Source organism: Ooceraea biroi, chromosome 11, assembly GCF_003672135.1.
Source record: "Ooceraea biroi isolate clonal line C1 chromosome 11, Obir_v5.4, whole genome shotgun sequence".
NCBI classification, from domain to species: Eukaryota; Metazoa; Arthropoda; class Insecta; order Hymenoptera; family Formicidae; genus Ooceraea; species Ooceraea biroi.
In genome coordinates, this window is record NC_039516.1 from 7777381 (window position 1) to 7804128 (window position 26748).

The 26748-nt window shown below is 36.2% G+C and overlaps 1 protein-coding gene across 1 annotated transcript in view; it reads right to left on the reverse strand.

The window, feature by feature from the left end:
• Window positions 1–26748, reverse strand: part of LOC105283087 (laccase-2) — a 138832-nt gene that overhangs the window by 43176 nt on the left and 68908 nt on the right. The window contains exons 3-4 of the mRNA XM_026973590.1: window positions 18338–18519; window positions 5713–5914 (exon numbers count right to left, since the gene is read on the reverse strand). Of these exons, the coding sequence (XP_026829391.1) occupies window positions 5713–5914; window positions 18338–18519 (384 nt within the window). The remainder of the gene's footprint in view (window positions 1–5712; window positions 5915–18337; window positions 18520–26748) is intronic.

The window sequence follows — 26748 nt, forward strand, 5'->3', positions numbered from 1 at the left end:
ACCAATCCAATGGGTACCGAACTTCTCATCCAACAATGTTCTTGTCGCCTTGGCGGTGTGTGCAGGATGACCATCTTGCTGGAACCACATGTTAACACGTGATTCCAGTGGCACCTCATTCAACAAGTCGACAAGTTTGTCTCGGAGAAATGTTCGGTACCCTTCACCATTGACGTTACCATCAATGAAATATGGCCCAATGATGTGGTCCCCGAGAATGCCCGCCCAACATTCACTGACCACCTGACTTGGGTGTTCGCTTGTCGTATCCAGTGAGGATTCTCGGCGGCCCAATAATGTAAGTTATGGCGGTTGACGATGCCATTATTATGGAAAGTGCATTCGTCCGAAAACAAAATGTACTTTGTAAAATAATAATTGTCCTCACTTACATTAAGGAGTTACCGACAATACCTTAATCTGCGGGGTTCATCATTGATACGCAACTCTTGAGTCAGAATAACTTTGTAAGGATGGAAGTGAGCCGACTTTAAAGCCCTACATACCGTTTTCTGGCTAACATTTATATTCCGCGCAATGGTTCGTGTGCTGATGGTTGGATCGTCACGAACCATCTGTAAAATTGGATTAGTATCTATGCACGCCGGTCGCCCTGTACGAAAACAATTAATGAACGTAAAAAAACACAATATTTAAAATTATATTACCAGAAAATCTCATAAATAAATATGTACCTGTAGGCTTAATACGTTTAAATTGTCCGTGTTGTCGCAATTGCGATTCTAATCTCAAACAATTTATAATATGGCTGTTTGCGATGTGGATATCTGCGAGCATAAACTCTCGCAGCTTCCCGCGGTCGTCGATTGCACTTTCCATAAATGAGAAGCATGTCGCACATCTCACTATTTGTGAAACTCATCTCGAAAACTTACGTACTCTCGTGTCTCATACGAAATACGAGATCGAAATGAGCCGAGAAAACAGTAATCTACTAGGCAACAATTGCAAGAAACAATTGAAGATTGACAGTATCGTAGCATTCTCTTTTATTGTGACGCGTAACTATGAAAATTTATAAATTAAAATATCCAAGACAGAAGGAGCCAAGTCACATATTTTTTACAAGACTAGAGTTGCAGCTGCGAAAAACGGCTTATTTTCTCTCAAATATTAAAATACATAATCATTTATTAGATTTTCTGGTACTACGATAAATATTGTATTTTTTATTATTACTTCTATTGCTTGTTTATACAGAATGAATACCATGCATAAATAGGATGTAAATAGAAGAAATGATTACGGATAATTCAATAAAATTAACGCATAGATCATCATGCGGTATCGAGAAATTAGTCAGAAAATGGTATGTAAGGTTATAAAATCACTTTGAATATGATATCAATATACATATCTGTTTGCGTCTTAAATCGAAAAAAAAGTCATTCTAACATTAGCGAAAATAAAAATCAGAAATGGAATGTAAAAAAAGAATGATAGAAACATAAACGAAACTTCTATCATTCTTTCTTTACATTAGACTTATTCTCCGATTTTTATTTTCGTCAAGAAAACTGTGTATGTGTAATACAATATATGGTTCGAGGCGAAGGTCCACTTTAAAAAAACTAACGCGCCATTAGTGGAACCTCAAGGGTGGTGTGGAAGTCCACCATAAAGTTATAACAGCATGCAAACATTTTTTATTTTTGTGTTAATTTGTTATGTTCATATTTACAGTGATGCCTGATTTCGTTCATTTCGGAGCATACTGTCTCAGTCTCGCTCAGGCGAGAGAACAATTTGCATGAAATCATATGGCATCACTGATTTTATGTACGCCACATTTTATTTTATTTATTTTATGTATAGTTTCAATAATACGCACGAAAAAAATAATTTTACTGTTGCAATGAAACTGCTGTTGTTACTAACTCGAAAAAACCAATGTGGTAGTTTCTTTAACTTTCAAAAAAGAACTCTACAAAACTAATTATATTAACAAATTGCGCCAACTACAATGGGTATTTATGTAAACCAGAAAATCTATTACTTTTTATTATTACTCTTTGGCCGATATTAATTGTTTATTCTTATTTAAAACCATGTTAACTGCAAACAATTCTTTCAAAAAAGAACTCTACAAAACTAATGCTAATGCGGCTCTGTGATTGGTTTTAACATCTTATGATTGTTTTTAAGACAGTCTTAAAGATTTTATTTGAAAAAAATAAACGATATAATAATATTAAGCAGATATTTTTATACGAATAAATATTTTAATACATATAAATACGTCAATACAAATAAGTGTTTTTTGAAAATACTTGGCGCTGCTAAACCGAATAAAAAATTCTCTTAGTATTTAAATGTACAAATGTAAATAATTAAACTTATTCTATACTTAATTCTAATGTTACACACATACACACAATACACACACGTGTGCAGAACACACACACACACACACACACATATTCACAAGAGAGAAAGAAAGAGAATAAGATAATTAACATATTGATTCGGTCTAAAACAATTTTTTATTCGGTTTAGCAGGAAATCACAAATGGCCCGCACGTTCCACAGTGGGGAATTTTCACTGAAACGTGGCCATAAATCGAGGAATCATCAGATTTGCACAAAACTTGGTAGACTTATGTTTTCGAGGTTGCTGATCACAAATCCAATATATAAATTTGCAAAAACAAAATGGCGGTCTTAATATAGTGTAGCAAACCATGAAATACTCATCAATATTGATATCAATGAATGTTTGGGGTTGCCGATTACGAATCAGATTCGAAAATGTCTGGAAAAATAATGTTAGACTTAATAATGTGGTGCAGGGTAGAGTTTATTTTTATAAGTTTAAAAAAAATAAAAACAAAAAAATACAAAATGTTACAAAATGTTTTATACAAAAATTTCATGGTACAAATGTCTATTTAATGACATCAATAAAACATTTTTTAAATAATTTTTTTAAACAATTTTTTCAAAAATTTTTGTAAACAATTTATGTAAACAATTATTTTTCAAAAATTTTATTAACTTCATTAAATACGGGCGTTTTTACCATGAAACTTTTGTATAAAACATTTTTTGATATTTCGAATACTTTTCGAGATATATCGAGAAAAGTAATAAGGTGGTTGTAATAACCTTATAACAAGAGTAGCAGATAGTAGCAGCTAATTATTGTGAATTTTAGTTGCTAATAGTAAGACTACAAGATGAAAAAGAAAAGAACGCGGGATCTAGCGGGATCTGCAACTAAAGTCTACACGAAGTAAATATTAATTTAGGAAAATATAAACTTTGTCGGACTATCGTTATGTGTCGTAAAACAAACACAAGCATTATTTCAAAAATGTAAATAAGAAAAATCGTCTACAATCCTCCAGGAAGAGCATCCATTTTGCAGAACTTGATTATCACTTTTATTTACAAAGTTATTAGCACTCGAAGTTCAATGAAAATATTCACGCAATGCGTGAGAAACGTGTATCGTCCATAAAGGCCTACTTTCAACTGACATACCTGCTCGACTTAAATTAGTAGGGGACTAAGGGCAACGGGATTCTATCTAGGGAACAGTCCTTTATCGATTCTCAAGGACAATAGACCCTAACTCGACACTTCATTTTTCGATTTTTGACCAGCTTTTTGACAAAATTCCTCACTGTGCGTTCGCCAGACTTAAGACCCTTGGATTTTTATTTATGGGAAAACTTAAAGCAGCAAGTATACAATGAAATACCGACAACCAAAGAAGAGATGAAAGAGCGTATAACAAGAGCTTGCACCGCGATTAATCCGAACGAAATTCGACATGCTGTGATATCTCTCTCGCAACACTTTAGAGCATGCATCGATGCTCAAGGTCACCACTTTGAACATTTAATAAAGTAGCAGTGTATGGTACATAATAAATCGCCATTACCTAAATAAAGTATTCGATCGCTCACATAAAGTAAATTATTTTTCCTTGCAGTTGGCCTTCAGTGACCTTGAATGATTTTGACCTGTAGATCATTGTGCGCATCTTCAAACGCTCTACTAGATGGTACGTAAAAAAACATATTATACCATTTAAAAAAACGAAGTTGACCTTCATATGACCTCTACGCGTCCACTTAATAATAAAACTATTTAGAACAAATTATGTGTCCCTCGAAACCATGCAAGTTTGGCCTGGCACATTTTTTTCTATCACCAATAACAGCCGAGATATTCAGGTGGCCCGTTTTAGGTGCCTCATCCTGTATATTATTGTATATAATATATATATATATATTATATATATATTATATATATATATAATATATATATATATTATATATATATTATATATATTATATATATATTATATATATATATATTATATATATATATTATATGTTTTCAGGAAACAGAACCATCAGATGAATATTATATTTCCAATACTGACGTAGCCATTGAAGAACGAGTAAATGTTGAAGAACAAGTAAACGTTGCTGATGAAAATAGAAACGCGACGCAAAATTTTACAATCGAGAGCACACCTGACCGTATGATGCAGAAGAGAGGTATTTTGTACATACACATACAATTAATTTTCTCATTCATTGTAATATACAGGGTGGCCGATTTTAATTTATACAGTCGATTTTTTAAAACACTAAAAGAGATACGAAAAAATGTTTCAGACAAACATGTCACGATTTCGAGGGGGACATAAGATGATACCATTGGTTTGACCTTGAATAGTCGTTTGAAGGTCACGCGAAGATCACCTTCAATTTCTTAAATTGAAACCCCAACTTTTTATTGCAGATTCTTATTCTCCATCGAAAAGTAAGTAACTTTTGTCTGAAACATTTTTCCGAAAAATGTCATCTTATGTTCTTAAAATGATCTTTAAGATGAGTTTTGAGGACATTTTAAGGACATAAGATGACATTTTTTGGAAAAATGTTTCAGACAAAAGTTACTTACTTTTCGATGGAGAATAAGAATCTGCATTAAAAAGTTGGGGTTTCAATTTAAGAAATTGAAGGTGATCTTCGCGTGACCTTCAAACGACTATTCAAGGTCAAACCAATGGTATCATCTTATGTCCCCCTCGAAATCGTGACATGTCTGTCTGAAACATTTTTTCGTATCTCTTTTAGTTTTTTAAAAAATCGATTGTATAAATTAAAATGGGCCACCTTGTATATAAAAGATCTTTTCTCGAGGACGCATTGGCCTCTATCCGTGTAACGTGTTTTATTAGTAATCAAGTACTATTGATACATATAAGTTTCGTTCAAATCCGTTTTCCGTGTTTCGCGCCCTGCCCTTGTCAGTATCAAAGAGATTTGAACATTTTTTAATAAAAAGTAATAATTAAATATTATTCAAGATAAATATTATCCAAGATTGTCTCAAGATGTTCCTTCTATTCTACTGCACAAAAATATGCGGCCCGAAATCTTTTTTTAGCATTTTGGTTTTTGAATTAGAATCAGCCTATATATCCTGTCGTTTACACGGTTGTTTCCAAACAATATCTTTGATATGTTGTATCATCCATTTGATTTAAATAAAGAAAACTTTCTTAGAAAATCATAAAACTTATATTACAGGGCCTATATGACGGGGAACTTATATTACAATCTAATAAATAATTGCTACAACATAAAAAAGTTTGTAACATGATCATAAGAATGTTATATATGAAGTTTATAATTATATATTATTTACATATTAAATAGCAATAATTACCAAAAAATCTTTTATAATCCTGATTTTGTGTATTAAATAATAAACTCAATTGTGCATTATAGTCAAAAAAATCAAAAGACATTAGAAGAAAGGTATTTGCTTTTCGACGCAACGGTACTTCATTTTCGCCTGGAAGGTAGATTTTCTGTAACTGAGTCACACAAACGTCATATCCACAATCCGTTGAATTTGATGGATTAAACTGAAACATGAATTTATGGAATTAATTAACACATATTATTATTAATTCGTACATACATATTTATAGTCAGTGGCATAAAAGCATGCGGACAATAATTTCAACAGTTGGTATCTAACATGCAACATTTTCATGTGGCAAGTTTGATAATACATTAAGTTAGAACTTAGCTTTGCAAGCTAAGTCTCAGTTTCGTTAGTGCCTACATAACCTAAACAAAGTTACGAAAACAAGATGAATGCTATATATGCTAGTCGATTCGAGGCAATGGTTCGTATCCGAAAGGTCTCAAATTATCGCTTGCAGCCGGTGCCCATGGTTACATGGAAAAGTTACAGCAGTTCATAAGTAAGTGGGTGTAACGATATAAAGAGATAAAAAATTATGATAACTTGCCTGAGAGAAAACGGATACGTTGGAATGAGAAGATAAGACGATTGTCGCGATTTTCAAGAAAAATCCTATATGTACAACAGGCTTAGAAATTATTAATCAAAAAAGGTATTTACATCAGCCCGAGAACAATTAAACATTGTTTAAATGTCTATGATCTCGGGTGGTAAAGCACGAAACTTAAATCTTTCTGAAACAATGCATGTGGAAAAACGACTGCAGTGAGTAAAGGATAATATCAACCGAGATTTTTCAAATGTCTTTACTGATAAGGCTTCTTTTTAGGCATGGATTCTAGGAACACGTGTATGGATTGTGCGTGAAAATCCGTTTGTCCAGCACAGTTAAACATTCAATTAAAGTGCATGTATAGAGATGCTTTTATAAACAAGGTTTTGGAGTTTTACATTATTTACAGGTAACTTGAATGCAGACAAGAACAGAATATGAAAAGCCATTACTACCGTCTTCTCGTAAATGGCCTTGATAACACCAGATGATATCTAAGAAAAGAACGATCCGAAACACAGAAGTCGAACATGTACGGAATAGAAATGGCATTATTACAATGAATTAGCCTTCACAGTCTCTCGACGCTAATGCTATTGAAAATATATGAGCGATGATGAAGATAAAGCTTTGGGAAAAACGGATTTTCACTTTGAAACGGTAATTATGCATTTTAGGAGAGTCAGCTCCGATGACCTTGACCTTGACATATATTATACAGGTGACTCTCCTGAGTGACCTTCAAAAGGCTTTAGCCGTCGCTCGTTGTTCATTAAAAAGTTATTAACAAAAGAAGTTTAATAGTTTTCACTCCACAGTTTTGTTATTTATTTTATGTGGATATCGCTCCCGCGAAGCGGGATGAAAACGAACACTCAACTGTCGCCTAACATTAACGAGCGTATGTGTCCGAGGCTTTATTCATTAAACAAATGATTTAATTTATACAAACATATAATTTATTAAACAGCGAACAAAGCTGTTTTATACAACATAATGTGTATGCAGGGCAAAGCCCGTCCATCTACACTCCCGCCGAAAAAAATAGAAACGAACTGCAGGGAGACTAGGAACGAATGACATAGGGGGCGGTGTGGGATGGTATCGGCATCGTTTTCAGCCCGCTTCGCGGGAGGGCGGGGGGCAGGGGCTTCGCTCCCCCCCCCAAGGCCGGAGAAAGTGTAACAAATTTCACACAGATTTTGATCACTTGGTACACGGCACGGATCCCGGCGGGGGGAGGGGCTAAGCCCCTCCCTCCCCGCCCTCCCGCGAAGCGGGCTGAAAACCGAGCGTATATGTCCGGGGCTCCAATTTCAGAAAATATAACCGGTAATTATACACATAAGGGGACATAAGTTTCGAAAATATAGTAGTTATTTTGAATATGAACGAACAAAATTTCTTTAAAGCAGTGAATTATTACTATATAGAATAGTTTATTTATAAATACAAAGTATTCTTTATTTTAACCAAAACACAAAACAGGTGTATACAAATTATTTTCTGCTTTAATCGAGTTAATGTTAAGTTTAATTTTTGTTAATAACTTTTTAATGAACAACGAGCGACGGCTAAAACCTTTTGAAGGTCACTCAGGAGGGTACTGTTGACAACATATGTCAAGGTCAAGGTTATCGGAGCTGACTCCCCTAAAATGCATAATTACCCTTCATAATTTTGCAAAAGACACTATTCTAGGAAAAACAACCTACACGCTCTTGTGCCACTGACTGTATATATGCGCGCATGCACGCGTGTGCGTTTACTACTGTTTTGCGTTTAACAAAATGTCCATTATAAAACACCTTTTATTATCTTATTTCTAATACCATGAACTATCTGTATCATCACAAAAATAAAATGAAACAAAATTTCTGTCACAAATACGTGATATTGATATATCACGATAAATCTATGTGTCATATAAATGTAGCTCGTGATAGCAAATATGTTAAAATATAAGTAAAGTATATCTTACATCTTTATGTTTATATTAATAAATTCTATTCTTGTAAAAACTTTTTTCCTGTAACTTGTGACACTGGACATTTTTATATCCTATACATTTATATCCAATAATTTGTGCATAATACGTTTTTCATTTATTACACTAGGACTATCGACTTCAATCAACTAAAGTCAACATGAAAGTTGACACAAGTCATGTAAATTAACAGTACACATTATAAAGACACTTATACAGTTCATAATATTAAGTAGATTTAATATCTTTTTAACTCAAGAATATTAGAATTTTAAATATTTAAGTATTAGATGGTAAACTTAATTCCTGCCGCTCGCTACTAGAAGGGAGCTCCAACGCTTGCGAGTTTCGACGGTGAAGTCGCATATCTTTTGTAGTTTAGACTTGCTGAAAGTGATTCAGTCCTCACAGGTTAGATTTCTCGACGCCAAAGAGATTTTCCAATCGATTGAAAATGAACCGCGATAAGCTGTTTTTCTGACATGTGCTTCTTCACTACTTCGATCTCAAGAAAACCTCAGCTGAAACGCATCGCTTATTATCCGAAGTGTATGGTGATGACACTCCATCGGAAAGAACATGTAGAGTTTGGTTTGAACGCTTTCGAAACGGTGATTTTGACGTGAGAGACAAAGAACGTCCCGGACAGCCGAAAAAATTGGAAGATATTGAGCTGTAAGAATTGCTCGATGAGAATCCAGCTCAAACGCTTTTTGAATTGTCGAAAGCGTTAAATGTTGCTCCAATGGCTGTCTCAAAACGCTCGCGTGCCATAAAAAAAATTCATAAGGAAGGGATATGGCTACTACATGAGTTGTCAAAAAATGCCATTTTAAATCGTTTGTATATCGCGACTTCTTAGCTTGCCAGGCAAAGAAAAAAGAGTTTTTTGTGGCGTATCGTAACTGGCGATAAAAAATGGATTTATTTTGATAATCCCAAGCGGAGGAAATCATGGGTGGATCCCGGCCAACCATCCACTTCAACGCCGAAGAGGAATATTCACGGGCATAAGACCTTGCTCTGCATTTGGTGGGACCAGGAGGGTGTGCTGTATTACGAGCTCTTGCGTTCAAATGAAACCGTTACAGCTGATCGCTACCAACAGCAATTATGCCGATTGAGTGACGAGTTGATGCAAAAAAGACCATCCATAGCCAACAATCGACGGAAAGTCATTCTTTTGCATGATAACGCTTGATCGCATGTTGCGTGAAATAGACACTTGTAGAGCTTGAATGGGTAGTTCTCCCGCATCCAGCGTACTCTCCAGACTTGGCACCGTCGGATTACCATCTCTTCCGGTCGATGCAACACGCACTTACGAACACACTTCTCCAGTTACGAAGAAGTCCAAAAATGGGTGGATGAATGGATCGCCTCGAACGACACCGCGTTCTACCGCGTGGGATTGCCCTATTGCCGGAGAGATGGGAAGAAGTAGTAGAAAATAGAGGAAATTACTTTGATTGAGGTTCATTCATCATTCCTTCGAAACAAATCAATTTTGGAGACGAAAAAACGGCAGGAATTAAGGTTACCACCTAAGAATTGCAAGCTATTGAAAACGTCTCAGTCACAGTAATGTAACATCAAAACTATCGTTTGTCATCACAACGTCAAGGACCTAATAAAATATAACACAAAATTGACACTAGACGTTATGCACGATGAAATGTTATATGAAAAGGTGATGTTATGTGTTTCAAACACTTGAAGTCGCTGCTATCTTAAGCCAATACAGTAATGTTTCAATCAAAAAACGAATTATAATGAGAATCCGATACATGAATGAAAAGATTAGACTGCATATACAGGTGTAAAAGAGGCGCAGGATATAAGACTGCGTGTATCGCTACTGGCGACGCGTAGGATAAGCGTGCCGCGACTTCGAGCCGCGCGGATTGGCCCGGCCGCGGAGGGATATATGGTTATCGCGGGTGAAGGAACTAGTCGGACTTTATACGCTGTGTGTATAAGACGTACAAAATAAAGAGAGTTTTTACCTATTGTATCTACGGCTATCCTTACACAGGGTGTTCCGTAAGTCGAGGTAAATCGTTCGGGAGATGAATGGGGAACCAAAAACAAGAAAGAAAGTTGATATGAACATAGGTTCGGCAATGCATTGTTTTCGAGTTATCGCCATTCGTATATTGAAATTTGAAATTGCTTTACTTTCGAATTTTGTGTCAAATTTGAAACAAGAGATGGTTTTTATGAGTTTCAAAACATAACTGAAGTCAAATAAAAGTTGCGGGCTGCTTTAGCACTACCCAGGATGCACCACGTGGAGGTACAGCCCGCTTAGCATCCCTTGGCAGAGATCACGACCCCACAGTCCGTCACTCCTGTGGTATTTAGTGACTCCAAACCCTCTCTGCCGCGTGTGTGTGTGTGTGCGTGCGCGCGCGCGCGTGCGTGTGTGAGCGAGTAAGAGAATGTAAAAATTATATCAGGTGTTCGAAATGACCTCCTTCTGCATGAATGCAAACTCTAAGCCTTCTTTCTAAGGAGTCCCAAACTCTTTGTAGCACTTCCGGATTTTCCCTAATGTTTTCAAATCCATTAGTTATTCTTTGCCTCAGTTCATGGACGTTATTCACTGGCCGTTTATAAACAAAGGACTTTAAATGACCCCAAAGATAAAAATCGCACGGATTGAGGTCGGGTGACCTAGGAGGTCAGCGTACAGGTCCTCCACGCCCTATCCATTGTCGCCCGAATTTGCGTTCCAATTCTTGTCTAGCAATTAAACTAAAATGTACAGGTGCACCATCATGCATAAACCACATATTAAGTCGGATGTTGAGAGGGACATCTTCAAGTAGTACATCTAATCTATTTCTAAGAAATTCAACGTACATTTCGCCATTTAATCTATTTTCAAAGAAGCTTCTTCAAGTTCGCGACGCGAACGGACGGACCACGCACGGACACGATGTGTAGCGGGAGCGTACGAGGAAACTCATCCCCACTTCACGGCGATTAGCCGGGAGCCGCGGCTGCAATCTGGCATCTCTGACGCGAACTTGAAGAAGCGCTAGGTATTGATTGTTCGACTAGCAACGTGAGCACATCAAAATTAGAGAGCATTTGTTAATGCATTTCTCAGTCACATCAAAGCAGATTTCAATAGTTCAATCGCTTCACAATCTGAATTCGTTCACAAAGAAAGGCAGTTCGTTAAAATTGCAATTTATTTATCAATAATGAATCGTTTAACCGTTAACGAATTAGTCGACATGCATTTAATGCATGGTCTCGCTCAAGGTAACGCTACAGAAGCAAAAAGATTGTATTTCGAACAATTTCCTGGGCGATACGCACCGAACCAATGATCTTTTCAAAATGTTAATAGAATACTGCGAGAAACTGGGCAGATAACAGCGTCGAAGAGAGGGTAGGCCTCGAATTAACGCTAACACGGAAGAAAGAATTTTGAACGCATTCCGGGTTGACTCTTCTACTAGTATCAAAAACATCTCAGGAGTATTAGGCCTGCTAACAACTACAGTATGGAGATCTCTTAACAGAAATTCCATTTATCTTTATCATGTACAACGTGTTCAAGGACTGACTGAAAACGATTATGGTCCTCGTCTCAATTTCTGCCAATGGTTCATGAACGAATTAGAACGCATGCCTACTTTCAGTGAAATAATTCTGTTTACAGATGAAGCAGCATTCGATAGAGACGGTGTTACGAATTTTCATAATACACATGAATGGATGGAAACAAACCCCCACGCAATTGTTCAACAAAAACACCAACAACAGTTCAGTTGTTCGGTTTGGGGAGGAATCATTAACAATTCACTTGTTGGACCACATTTCTTTGAAAATAGGTTAAATGGCGAAATGTACGTTGAATTTCTTAGAAATAGATTAGATGTACTACTTGAAGATGTCCCTCTCAACATCCGACTTAATATGTGGTTTATGCATGATGGTGCACCTGTACATTTTAGTTTAATTGCTAGACAAGAATTGGAACGCAAATTCGGGCGACAATGGATAGGGCGTGGAGGACCTGTACGCTGACCTCCTAGGTCACCCGACCTCAATCCGTGCGATTTTTATCTTTGGGGTCATTTAAAGTCCTTTGTTTATAAACGGCCAGTGAATAACGTCCATGAACTGAGGCAAAGAATAACTAATGGATTTGAAAACATTAGGGAAAATCCGGAAGTGCTACAAAGAGTTTGGGACTCCTTAGAAAGAAGGCTTAGAGTTTGCATTCATGCAGAAGGAGGTCATTTCGAACACCTGATATAATTTTTACATTCTCTTACTCGCTCACACACGCACGCGCGCGCGCGCACGCACACACACACACACGCGGCAGAGAGGGTTTGGAGTCACTAAATACCACAGGAGTGACGGACTGTGGGGTCGTGATCTCTGCCAAGGGATGCTAAGCGGGCTGTACCTCCACGTGGTGCATCCTGGGTAGTGCTAAAGCAGCCCGCAACTTTTATTTGACTTCAGTTATGTTTTGAAACTCATAAAAACCATCTCTTGTTTCAAATTTGACACAAAATTCGAAAGTAAAGCAATTTCAAATTTCAATATACGAATGGCGATAACTCGAAAACAATGCATTGCCGAACCTATGTTCATATCAACTTTCTTTCTTGTTTTTGGTTCCCCATTCATCTCCCGAACGATTTACCTCGACTCACGGAACACCCTGTATATGTGCTGCTAGGCACAAATAAAGAGCCCACAATATCAGAAACGTTCTCTGTACTTTTTCAACAACATAGAGAAAACATTTCTACTTACCGTGGCTACAAGAAATAATACAAGGGTGAGTCAAAAATTATCCGCACTCTGGCTGTAGAATTTATTTTAATCAACTTTTAAAAAAGACAAATACATCATTTTTCGACATACTCTCCTTGCTTTTCAATACACTTTGTCCATCTATCAACAAGCTTTCGTATTCCCTCATTAAAAACTGTTTTAGGCTGAGCTGCGAGCCACGAATGCACCGCTGTCTTCACTTCTTCTTCAGAGGTGAATCTTCGTCCTCGTAGGGTTTCTTTTCGTGGACCAACAGGTGAAAGTCAAGAAAATGGGGCAAGATCAGGACAATAGGAAGGATGCTTTAACACCTCAAAACGAAGTTTGCAGATTGTCGACAGTGAACACAGTGGTGCATTCGTGGCTCGCAGCTTAGCCTAAAACATTTTTTAATGAGGAAATACGAAAGCTTGTTGATAGATGGACAATTTTTGACTCACCCTCGTAATATATCCATTTAAATTTCACATCAATACTACACTACTCAACAAAAAATAGGGAACACTTTCGAAACCCTAAAAATTAAGCTATTTTCAAACCACTGCAACTCGGCGAAAAATTATCGTAGGGAAAAAATTAAAAAAGCGTTTTAAAGTTCGAAGTTTCAACTTTAACGCGCTTTCGGTAGATTTTCAAAATTTATTTATCTTTCTTGGTCTATACTTTAAAAAGGAACACATTGCTTTGTTCCTTAAAATTACGTATTTTTAACAACTTAAAACTCAATAAAATAAATTTCTTTCGAAAAATTCAACTCGCGTTCCATAAACTACAAAATTTCGCCTACAAAACGCTTTTTTTTAAATTTTCCTACGATTTTTTTGACCGATTTACACGATTTTGAAGTTAACCCTTTTTTTCTTGAAAAGTGACGTTTACCGCCGACATTAGCGTTACCCAATGTGCACCACGTGGAGGTTGCCGGTCGGATTTTGCACATTGTGTTTGTGTGTGTGTGTGTGCGTGCGTGCGTGCGTGCGTGCGTGCGTGAAAGGATGAAGTGGTGAGTGGGTGAATTATGTGCATTGTATGCATTTACTAGTAGCGTGTATTGCCTCCTCTCTGATAAATTACCATTTGTAGACGTTCTTGCATATTTATACATCTCTGCATAAAAGCTATCGGAATTTCATGCCAAATCTGCCTAAGCGCTTCTTCCAATTCATTTAAATTTCGTGGTTGTTCTTGGCGAGATCTTAATCGTCGTTTCATCTCGTCCCAAATGTGCTCGATCGGATTTAAATCTGGGCTGTTCGAGGGATGGTTCAGCAATGCGATATCATGTCGCTCAAAAAATTGCTGCGTTACGTTTGCCGTATGGGGACGCGCGTTGTCCTGCATGAACACAAAATTCTGCTGCAATCGACGCTTCAGCGGCAAAACGTGAGGCCGGAGAATGTCATTTATGTACCGAATGCTTGTCATTGCTGGAGGTGGCAGAAGTACCAAGTCAGTCCGTTCTGTCATCGAAATGCATCCCCATACCATAACGGAACCGCCATTATGCAACTGTCTTTATTAACTGTCCTTATGAACACGAGCTTCCCAATATATTGTTAAAACAAATGTGAATCGCACACACAGGCCCACGCAGGCGCGCGCGCTCGTGTTTATAATAAAGACAGTTGCATACGAGCGTCGTAGATACGAGCAGTAAGAATATTTCTGTCCGATTATCCAGCTCTTCTGGACTGCTTACAAAATTGTTAAAATGCCGCATAGATACTTGCCGATAACAGAAGTTGCTCGTATAATTGCACTTCTGGAAGAAGGGTACAGTATGCGTTATGTGGCGCAACGTGTTGGCGTATCTGTTTCTGTTGTGAGTAGAGCTTATTCACGGTACGAAGAAACAGGACAATACACGAGACGTCAGGGCAGTGGCCGTCATCGTGTGACTACAGTCCGACAAGATCGACAAATTGTTCGCCACGTTTTTGAAAGAGGAACGATTACTGCAAGACGTGTTCGAAGTGAAATTCCGGCTTTGCATCACGTAAGTGAACAAACGATTCGTCGTCGTTTAAGAGAAGCTGGTCTTCGTTCACGTTCTCGTGCACGAGTGCCAAGACTTACACTCGCACATCGTCAAGCTCGTCTTCAGTTTGCGCATAATCACATAAATTGGACTGCAAGGCAATGGAAAAATGTTTACTTTTCGGATGAATCGCGTTTCTGCCTTTACGGCAATGATGCTCGCATACGCACTTGGCGTCGACAAGGAGAGCGTTATGATCAACTTTGTGTCATGTCAATACGAGCTCATAATGGCGGTTCCGTTATGGTATGGTGATGCATTTCGATGACAGAACGGACTGACTTGGTACTTCTGCCACCTCCAGCAATGACAAGCATTCGGTACATAAATGACATTCTCCGGCCTCACGTTTTGCCGCTGAAGCGTCGATTGCAGCAGAATTTTGTGTTCATGCAGGACAACGCGCGTCCCCATACGGCAAACGTAACGCAGCAATTTTTTGAGCGACATGATATCGCATTGCTGAACCATCCCTCGAACAGCCCAGATTTAAATCCGATCGAGCACATTTGGGACGAGATGAAACGACGATTAAGATCTCGCCAAGAACAACCACGAAATTTAAATGAATTGGAAGAAGCGCTTAGGCAGATTTGGCATGAAATTCCGATAGCTTTTATGCAGAGATGTATAAATATGCAAGAACGTCTACAAATGGTAATTTATCAGAGAGGAGGCAATACACGCTACTAGTAAATGCATACAATGCACATAATTCACCCACTCACCACTTCATCCTTTCACGCACGCACGCACGCACGCACGCACACACACACACACAAACACAATGTGCAAAATCCGACCGGCAACCTCCACGTGGTGCACATTGGGTAACGCTAATGTCGGCGGTAAACGTCACTTTTCAAGAAAAAAAGGGTTAACTTCAAAATCGTGTAAATCGGTCAAAAAAATCGTAGGAAAATTTAAAAAAAAGCGTTTTGTAGGCGAAATTTTGTAGTTTATGGAACGCGAGTTGAATTTTTCGAAAGAAATTTATTTTATTGAGTTTTAAGTTGTTAAAAATACGTAATTTTAAGGAACAAAGCAATGTGTTCCTTTTTAAAGCATAGACCAAGAAAGATAAATAAATTTTGAAAATCTACCGAAAGCGCGTTAAAGTTGAAACTTCGAACTTTAAAACGCTTTTTTAATTTTTTCCCTACGATAATTTTTCGTCGAGTTGCAGTGGTTTGAAAATAGCTTAATTTTTAGGGTTTCGAAAGTGTTCCCTATTTTTTGTTGAGTAGTGTATATTTGACAACTACATTTGAACGCAGGATGTTGCAGATTTAACATGATGACTGACCAATTAGGAAGAACGAACAAGTTTGCCTCTCTCTGTAGTTTACATAGGTCACTAGACAAGTTTTGCTATACGCTATTTATAGTTATTTTCAGCACAGTTCCTTAAAGTTGGCATCACTGAATAGTATGCGTCAATAGAAGAACTACCATGTTAATTTTGATTAGTTGAACATTCCATCTCTGTTGTGCACGTTTGAATATTGCATGGTGATTTGATCCAAAACCTTGGTCTTGAGACGAAATTCGATTTTAAACGATTTTAAAGTAAAATTTTGTGAGGGGATAACAACCGAAGAGTGCATGGATGAACTGAAAAATGTTCTGATGATTTTCATGAATCATCAAAGAACTGTTTCCTTGGTATCGAGAGTTTCAATATGGAAATTTTTCCACTGACATGCTGCATTGAGGCCGTCCATCTGATGTGGTGACTTCAGATATTATCGAAAAGGTAAAAAATCTAATTGCCAAAAATAGGCGATTAACAGACAGATCGACAGATTGAGAAGCATTGGCGATTAGTATTCATAAATGGCACCAAGTATTCATAAAAGTTTACATGAGCATTTACAAGTACGGATGATTTATATATTTTAGGTTCCTCATTCTCTCATAGAGGAGCAAATGGCATGTAGAGTGACTTGCAAAAAAATGCTAAAAGACTACGAAAACTGAACTCAGCGATATCTAAACAACTTTGTTATGGGTGACGAAACCTGGCTGTATTATGACATCAAATCAAAACATAATAATCAAGTATTGTTATTCGAAAATGAAGAAACATCAACAAAAATGCGAAAATCGCGATCGATTAGGAAGAAGATCATGATATTTCTTACAATTAGAAGTATTTTAATTACGCGAATTGTCCTTGATATAACTTCTTGGTATATGGAAGAACGTCTAACTTAAGTGGTTCAGAAGTTGAAAGAACTCCGTTCGTGTTCGCGAAAATATACTTGGAATTTTTATCATGATAATACTAGACTACATTCAGCGCAATTAACGCAAGAGTTTTTGGCAAACTCTGGCTTGAAAGTGCTTAAGCACTCGTCCTACGGTTCCAATCTAGCGCTCTGTGACTTCGGTTTGTATCTATTAGCGAAGCAAAAATTAAAAGGACGAAAGTAGCGATGAAGAGCTTTTAGGAACATGGACCAGACATGTGCAGATCTACCAGAAGAAAAGTGGCAGCAAATTTTTACCGATTGGTTTATTCGTATGAAGAAATATAAGGATTTTAACGGAAATTATTTTGAACAAAACTAAATGAACGAAAATAAAAGAGAACTAAATTGCAAAACTTATCTAGTGATCTATGTAGGAGTCTAGGTTAAGTGACAGTTAGGATCACCATCAACATATATATGGGATGTTTTACAGTCTTGTTGGAGTCATACGCCTTATCAATTTACGATATTTTGACATCATTTTAACTGAGATGTTTTCATTGGATAAGTTCATTAGATTTAGGCTCTTTCTGGACGTAGTACTTTTGATGCTTGCACGTTGTTTAAAATACGATAAAAATATTAAATTGCTGTATTTATAATATTAATGACAGGTAAATAATATGTAGTACTATTAACAATATTCTATTAAATGTAAACCAATAAGTTGAATCTCAAGATTGTCTTTTTATTTCAATAATTGGCTGATATAAATGTGCATTCGTGCGTACGTGCGTGCGTATACTTAATGGATAGAGAATAATTATTCTTCAAGAATACACACACATAAAGCTTCACAAAAAAACAATATTTTTCTACATTTTTTACTTTTTTATCCCACTATTTTACAGATTTATCTCTTTCAACATTGTATGATCAATTCGGTAATATGTTCATGATTCGGTTCGATAATAGGCCAATAATATAATACTTACAACTCTTCCAGAGAAACCAGAATATCCCGGATTAGGTGACATTGATAATTCGGAACTGTTCTGATAGGCAAGGATTGCTAATTGATATATACTACTTTCCTCACATTCGCCAAGCCCACGTACATGTAGCCAATAATAACCAGGAGTTTGGTTTGCGTGTAAAACGAAATCAACACGTTCACCTACGTACATAAACTATATCTTTAGTGATTTGTTCTTAACTGAAAAATAAACTATATACATGGTCTAGTCAAGTTCTGGTGCGACTGGTACTAGAAAAGATACAAGAGATCAATTATTTTTTGTTTTAATTTTTTTTAATTGAAATATTATTAATCGCCAGACAATTTCATATATTAGATAAATTTTTCTTTCGATCATACTGGCTAACATATGCTAGATGGTCAGCAATGGATAAACTAAAATCTCCGTTTTTTCAAACGCGATATACTGCACGCCGACGGGATTTGTCAGTCTAATAATGCAGCAACCGTTTTTTCCCTTTACCACGAGAGAAAATCGTCGATGAAGTTAGAGAGCCGCGTGGGGGGGGGGGGGGCTTGTGGATTTTCTCGCGAGTACTCTGTACGGCACAATTTGATATATATATATACGAGTTTTTAACATCTTCGTGTATCCCAGCGTCTAGGGCAAGGGATCGTCTGCACAGCCCTACTGATGAGTCTGCAGATGATCTTAAGACGAAACGCTCTTCTCTAACTTCATCGACGATTTTCTCTCGTGGTAAAGGGAAAAAACGGTTGCTGCATCATTAGACTGACAAATCCCGTCGGCGTGCAGTATATCGCGTTTGAAAAAACAGAGATTTTAGTTTATCCATTGCTGACCATCTAGCATATGTTAGCCAGTATGATCGAAAGAAAAATTTATCTAATATATTCATTTTTTTTATTTAAAATACATCCATACATCTACATTTTTATTCAAAATACAAAATATGTTTCTTCTGAATCAATATAATATAACGCTAGTGTTGTCACTTTAATATTGCTTTAAGAGTTAAGTACTACTCTTTTAAGGCTCCTGGATAGTCACCGCGGCCATGTTGAATTATGACGTCAGAGGAGAGAAATGACACGCTGAGAATTCCTGCGTGCTATTTCCAAATAAAAAGATATTCGCATAAAACAACACTTTAGATCGCTTTAGCATACTTCTAAAATAGTCCGGAAACTAACCTTTCTGCTAACAGTCAATCAATAGCCGTAAAATGACTGTGATATGAAACTTGGTCATGCGGAATGACTGCGCATGACATGTCTTCTATTGTAGTTGACGCGTCTTCGTAAGCCACATTTATCACATAACCCCAGAAAAAAAGTCAAGAAGATTCAAGTCTGGTGATCTTGGTGGCCAGAAAATAGGAAAACATGATGCAAAGAATAAGAAGAGCATGTTTGGAGATCACTCGAGATACGTTACGAAAAGCAGTACGTAATTTCAGAACAAGAATTATATTATATTTAGAAAATGCTGGAGGACATTTTGAACATCGCATGGATTAGTGTAAAGCGGAGCAACCGGCCCTTTTCAGGGCCACAAGGTGTGCAAATCCGATCAGCAACCTCCACGTGGTGCACACTGGGTAACGCTAATGCTGACAGTAAACAGTAAAATACTAAAAAAAACTTCAGTGTCTTTTATAAAGCGAGTTATTATCATTGGTCCGCCAAAGTTTGAACCTGAGTTTTCGGGATAAAGAGGGCGTTTTTAAAAAAATGTTTCGAACAAAAGTTATTTACTTTTCGACGGAGAAGCAGAGTCTGCAATAAAAAGTATAGATTTCTGTTTAAAAAATTGGACTTGACCTTCAAATGACCTTGAAAATGACTTCGAATGACCAATCTGTTACTGCCACTGAATGGCCCCCTTTCAACCCTGCAACTTTTGTCTGAAACAGTTTTGTCTAAACTGCTTCATTACCGAGATATAAGTCTGTAACATTTTAAATGACTCACCCAGTATATTATGATATATAAATATTATATACAGGATGTTTCCTAAGTAAGTAGACAAACTTAAGGAGCATATTCCTTGGCTTATTTTAAGAAGAAAAGGTCATATAAACATATGTCCTAAACTGCTTTGTTTTCCAAAAAAAGTACATCACTGTTTTCGTTCACTTTTCGGATAGCGTGCTTTTTCAGTACGAGTCAACAGCGGTGGGGATGGAGTAGGGATGGTCTCGCGGCGCCGCAAGTGAACACTCGTTTCAGACACTCCAGATATTTTTGAGCGTGTACGTCAATCAATGGAAAGGAGAGTTGAGGCGTGTATCATGGCTGCAGGTGGACATTTTCAGCAGTTACTGTGATGTTATTATTTTTCTTTTTAGTTACTATTTTCTTTTTCGTTATAATTTTTCTTTTTGGTTACTATTGTTTTTCATTTGTTTCATTTGCAATAACACAAACTGTTCTATAATAAACGAAAAGTGAACGAGAACAGTGATGTACTGTTTTTTGGAAAACAAAGCAGTTTAGGACATATGTTTATATGACCTTTTCTTCTTAAAATAAGCCAAGGAATATCCTCTTTAAGTTTGTCTACTTACTTAGGAAATACCCTGTATAATAAAAATAAGATAAAATGGGACATCCTGTGTATTATAATTTATGAAAGAAAAAGATATTGACTGATAAGGAAGTTAAAAGAAGAAAGCGAATTAATATAACCTAACAGATGGATGATTTTATTTTCCCATTTTATTCATCGGAATAAATAAATTTTAATAAAATAATATCATGTCAAATTTTTCTAGAATCACAAATACAAGTTTTTACAATAACGCGATCGAGATAGGTATGCATCTGCTCGTATGCGCGATGCTACCTAGAAATACTCTAATAAAGACTTTCTTATAATATTTGAGTGATGATGCGCTATATTACCTAAAGTTCGGAAATATTATGCGTTGATGTTGCCGCGTCGAAAACTGATGAGAAATTGCCATACAACCGCTCGATAAGTTCTCGAAAAAGTCACTTGTCGATATTGAAATGAGTGAAATGTCACTTGTGAGACAATGCCAACCAGAGAACCATACGATAGTATTCCAATTAACCAGCTATTTTATTAAATTAGGATTTTATTTGGAACAATTATTACGCCGAATGATGATTAAAAACCAAAACGATCGAGTTATTCGTGATCTGAGCTATATCGCGAATTGATGAACTCAAGTCTCTACAATACTTGATTAATCCAAAACAAGTTCAATAATTCGCCAGTACCAATCAAGTAAAAATCCTATATTAATGACCAAGTTGGCGATGGAATGATTTCAATTTAGCACAACGTTTCGACCGTCGATTCCGGTCCTTTTCAAGTGCACAGTTCAATAATTACAAAATAAATAAGTCACATTCTAAAAGTAAAAAATACATATAACGAAATGTACAATGCAATAAAATACCTTATAAATTAGACAATTTTCGAAACTAACTTGTAGAATGTAACCGACAAAATTAAATAAGACAAAGAGGAGAAAAGACCACGCAAGCAAGAATATATTTTTTTTTATATCCGACCATCAGATATTGCCAGTGTCGCGATTAAAATATGCATCTGAAATTTAGAACTCCCTGGCGAAGAAAAGATTTCTTGTTAATATTTTTTCGTTTAGTCCGTAAAAACTTAAAACTCCGTAGACAAATTCTTTTTTCTAATACGTTATTGCGTATTGACTTTCAATTACTCTATATCTTGGTTTAATTTTTTTCGCCTTTTCGAATATTCCACCGTTTAATAACTTGACATTATGCAACTACTGCACAGCGAATTCGTATTCGCTAATGATAATACACGCAACATGGTCAACGTGCGGCACCACTACAGCTTGCAAGTTCGCTACTCCTGCATAGTTAAAATATATTTTCGATTTTGTCTAACATGTAGGAACAAAAATGCATTATTACACTTTTTCTTATAAATAAAACCTCTCCATTAGAAAAATTTCATGTTTATTAGTGGAAAAATAAAAAAGTTGAGTTCCAGAACTCGTATTTTTTAATACAAAAAAATTAAGTTTTATGTCGATAGATAGCTTTCGAAATTCTGTACATTTTGTATATTTACAAAATTGCGCTATCATGATTCGTTCAGAAGTTATAGCCGAAAAACGAAAATTTCATCGATTTTCGAGGGTTGATTTCACCTCTTAAACATGTTTCGTTGCCAATACAAAAAACACGGATCGAATATTTTGACCCTCTCTACAAACCCACCAAGTTTCATTAAAATCGGAGAGGGACACCTGGGATACCTTCCTTGTCAGACAAACATCCATCTTCATCTGAGAAGAAACTTGTTATGAGTCAGGTCTCAGATAGCCGAAAAATTCAAACAGCCTTCAAAATATTGTCACATACGAGAGGTAAATTCGCCTGTAAGAAGTTAGCCCCCACTTTTAGAATTAATATATTTTGAGAGTTGTGCTGAATTGTGCTAGGTTTGTGCTACATTGTGCTAGAATATTACATTCGTAATATGCAAACTAAGTTCAAAAGTGGAAAACAACCATTGTTTAGGCCAGCCCCCCACTTTGGATTTTTTCAATTTTTCACTTCTGCTAGGTTGTGCTAGGTTGTGCTAACAGTGTGCTAAAGTATTACTCCTAAATAATGGTAACAAAAGAAGTTATGACAAAAAAGAATTTTCGACAATTTTAAATACGGTTTATCTTCACAGTAGGTACTTAAATACTACAAAATTACATATCTGAGTTGTACTAGCTTAGCACAAGTCAGCACAACGTTCGAATTGTCCGGCACAACGATATTAAGGGCACTTTACTCTTGTGCGTGGCCCTTAGCGCGCAGCTTCTATGTCCGTAATTCGGGTTTCTAGTTCTTCCACGTAGATGATACTGCATATCTGAGTTGTGCTAGCTTAGCACAAGTCAGCACAACATTCGAATTGTCCGGCACAATTGTCTTCAATTCGACATTCGAATTGTCTTCTGTACCTTTAGCTCGAGAGTTTAAAGAGAATGTAAATAAGATAAAGAGAAGAAAATAATATTAATGTTTCAACACAAGCAAAAAAACATATTTAATATGGAAAACTTCGCACTGCTATTATACTTGAGACAAAGTGTTATTACCACTTTGATAGAAATAAAATTAAAAGTAAAAATATTTTGTATCTTTTTTTAATATAATAAGTTTTTGTCTATTATGTAATTATACCTCTCTTTGTCGTGTGCTTATATGCACATAAGCTGTTCCACCGCAGCAAGGTAGAGGTTATTGAAACAGATCTTGTTTTTTTGTATTTTTTAACTTTTTTGTTTTTTTATTTTATTTTTTATTTGAGAAATTTTTAACTTTTTCGCTTTATTATTTTGCTTTAACGTATATTTTAAGAAAAGTTAACTTTAAGAAAACTTAAGATCTAAGCGCAAATTCGAATTTAATGAAACATTCACATGCAATACAATAAACATTATACAATAAAACATAGACGAAACATTAAATAAAAAATAAAAGAGAACATCAAATTTAAGTTCATTATAATTGTAATTATAATACTAATTTTAAAAGATTCAATCTTTGCTTTTCAATTAATGTTTGCGTATAAACATATTACTGGATTTACAGTAGTGTCTTCAGTAACAGACGGACATTTGGTTAACAAATCGTCGAAAAGAATCCATTTATTTGCATGCAAAGTGTAAGCTGTATAATGTCCGGCTGAGTTTACATTGGGTCCGCCGCTGTAATGTATAACACCAACCAAAGAAAATGATGAGTCATTAAGTTCAATTGTCTTTGGAAAAGTTTTTAATGCTATTTTTACGTTGGTATCTCCAATACATTCCATTAATAGGTGTGAGTGATAGTTTGCTCTTAATGCTATATGTTTTTCACATTTTGTACAAATTTTATAATTATTGGTTATATAATTCTGTATAGCCTGAGTTATATAATTGTATCCGTGTAATTGGATTGTTTCAAAATCAAGATTAAAAAGAGCTAGATTTTGTAATGTTATTTTTTTGCAATTATCGCATTCCTTTATTAATGTACAAGTTGGCTGTTCCTTAAACAAAAATTCACATAAATTAGATACGTTTGAAACTGCATTTATTGTTATTACATTAGACGCGTTTGTGGTAACAAAATATTCTATTTTACGTAATAATGTTGCCCGTTGTCTATAAATTGATTTGCATGGACCTTTTTCTACGAAATTGTTAATAAATTCAAATACAGGGTGTTCCAGACCTACCGTATCACCGGTTAATGGTAGATTCCTGAGGTGATTCTGAGACGAATATTCCTCTTGCAAAATGTCGAAGGTGGCGTAGTTTCAGCGCCACGAAGGGTTTTAGTTATCCTATTCTTGTGTAGAATTTTCCCGCGTTCAGTGACGGTGGGTCGAAGAGGTCCCGCGCATCGCGCACACTTCAATTTGATCTTAATTTTTCGCGGCTGTTTAAATTTAATTTAATTTAAATATATTAATTCTAAAAGTGGGGGCTAACTTCTTACAGGCGGTAAATTCTCAATGGCATTCTGCGAATTAATGGTTTTATCATTACGTTTAATAAAAAACATATCGGCTATCTCTCTCTCTTTAACATGATTTTCCTGGTATACGATTCTGACATTTGAGTCAAAATCATGATTATAATTGAGACGATGTTTGCTCACCACAGAATGATAATCTACATGTTTATTGATGTTCGTCATATGTTCCCTAATATGTGTTTCTAAATTTCGCTTCGTTTGGCCTATGTAACAAGAATCGCAGCTTTTACAATCTAACTGATAAATAACTCCCATCTTTTGTTTTTTCGTGATTTTGTTTTACCTAGCCTTATAATATGATTTTATTTGGTCGTGACAGAAAACACAGTGTTAAAGCCGTATTTCTTAAGATTTTCTCTGAACTTCACTGATATTTCCAATGTAGGGAAGTTTAACAAAGTTATTTAAAATGTCGCCGCCGTCGATGTTAGCGTTGTCAACCAACTGGCCTCTGTATTTGATCTCCTTTATTCTTTTGTTAACTTGTTTGTTGATGAAATCAATCGGATAGCAATTGTCTAACAAAATTTTGCGAACCAAATCAATGTTAGAAGAATGAAAGCGTGGGTCAGACAACTGCAAAAGCTCTATCAACCTAACCTTTGACTACACTAATTTTACGTTAGTTAGAATGATTCGAGAAAAAATTGATATACCTCCCAGAGAACGTCGGTTTCTAATACCAGTTGGTTATTAACTCATTATTCACTCTGATGATTGTAGTGTCTAAAAAGTTCAGTGAATTGTTATGTTCAGTTTCAATAGTAAACTGCAATCTGTGATGATAGCTATTAAAAACGTGAACTACTTCGTCAACTTTGGCAACCGGTAAAATTGTGAATATATCGTCAACATATCTATAATAAGTCAATAATGTAAAACTAAAAAAGTCAATACAAAAAACTTCCAGATCTTCCATCACTATATCTGCTAATATTGGCGATAATAGAAAACCCATAGGGATGCCAAAAATCTTCTCGTAAAAAACTTGGGTAAATATGCATAAAAGGTCCGACCTCACCGATGACCTTGACCTTGACATATGTTATAGAGGTCATTCTCCTGAATGACCTTCATAAGGTTATAGGTGGCGGTCATTGTTTATTAAAAAGTTATTAACAAAAGAAGTTTAATGCATTTTGCACGAACTTTCAGCTGTCTACGCAAAGCAAGGACTTGAGTTTGACATATATTACAAAAGTCACCTTCCCGAATAACCCGCACTAGGTTTCACCTATCGCTCGTTGTTTGTTAAAAAGTTATTAAAAAAAGGTTAATGAATAGAGCATAATTTTACGATACCATATACGTTTACGAAAGAGTATATTTGATGGAAGTTTACCTTTAAATCAGAAATAGGTTTTGAGTTAGGTTATATTTTCCGAAACTGGAGTCCCGGACACACACGCTCATTTTCAGCCCGCTTCGCGGGAGGGCGGGGAGGAGGAGCTTTGCCCCTCCCCCACCGGATCCGCTGTTACAGATTTCACCGTACAGATTTTGATTACCTGGTACACGGCACGGATTTCTGCTTTTAAATGTTTTAGCTGTCGCTCAAATTTTCGTTTTAAAGCAGAGATAGGTTTGGGTTAGGTTAGGTTATTTTTTTCGGAAGTGTAGCCCCCCCGCAGGGGGGGGGGCGGAACACACTGTGTTCACCCATGTACTTTACTTTATAATATATGTCACAGTGAAGTCCTCACTTCGCATACAAAGCTCAAAATTCATGTAAAATAAGTAAACCTGTTTTTGTTAATAACTTTTTAATAAACAACGACCGCCGGCTAAAACCTTTTGAAGGTCACTCAGAGTGATGACCTTGACAACATATGTCAAGGTCAAGGTCATCGGTGAGGT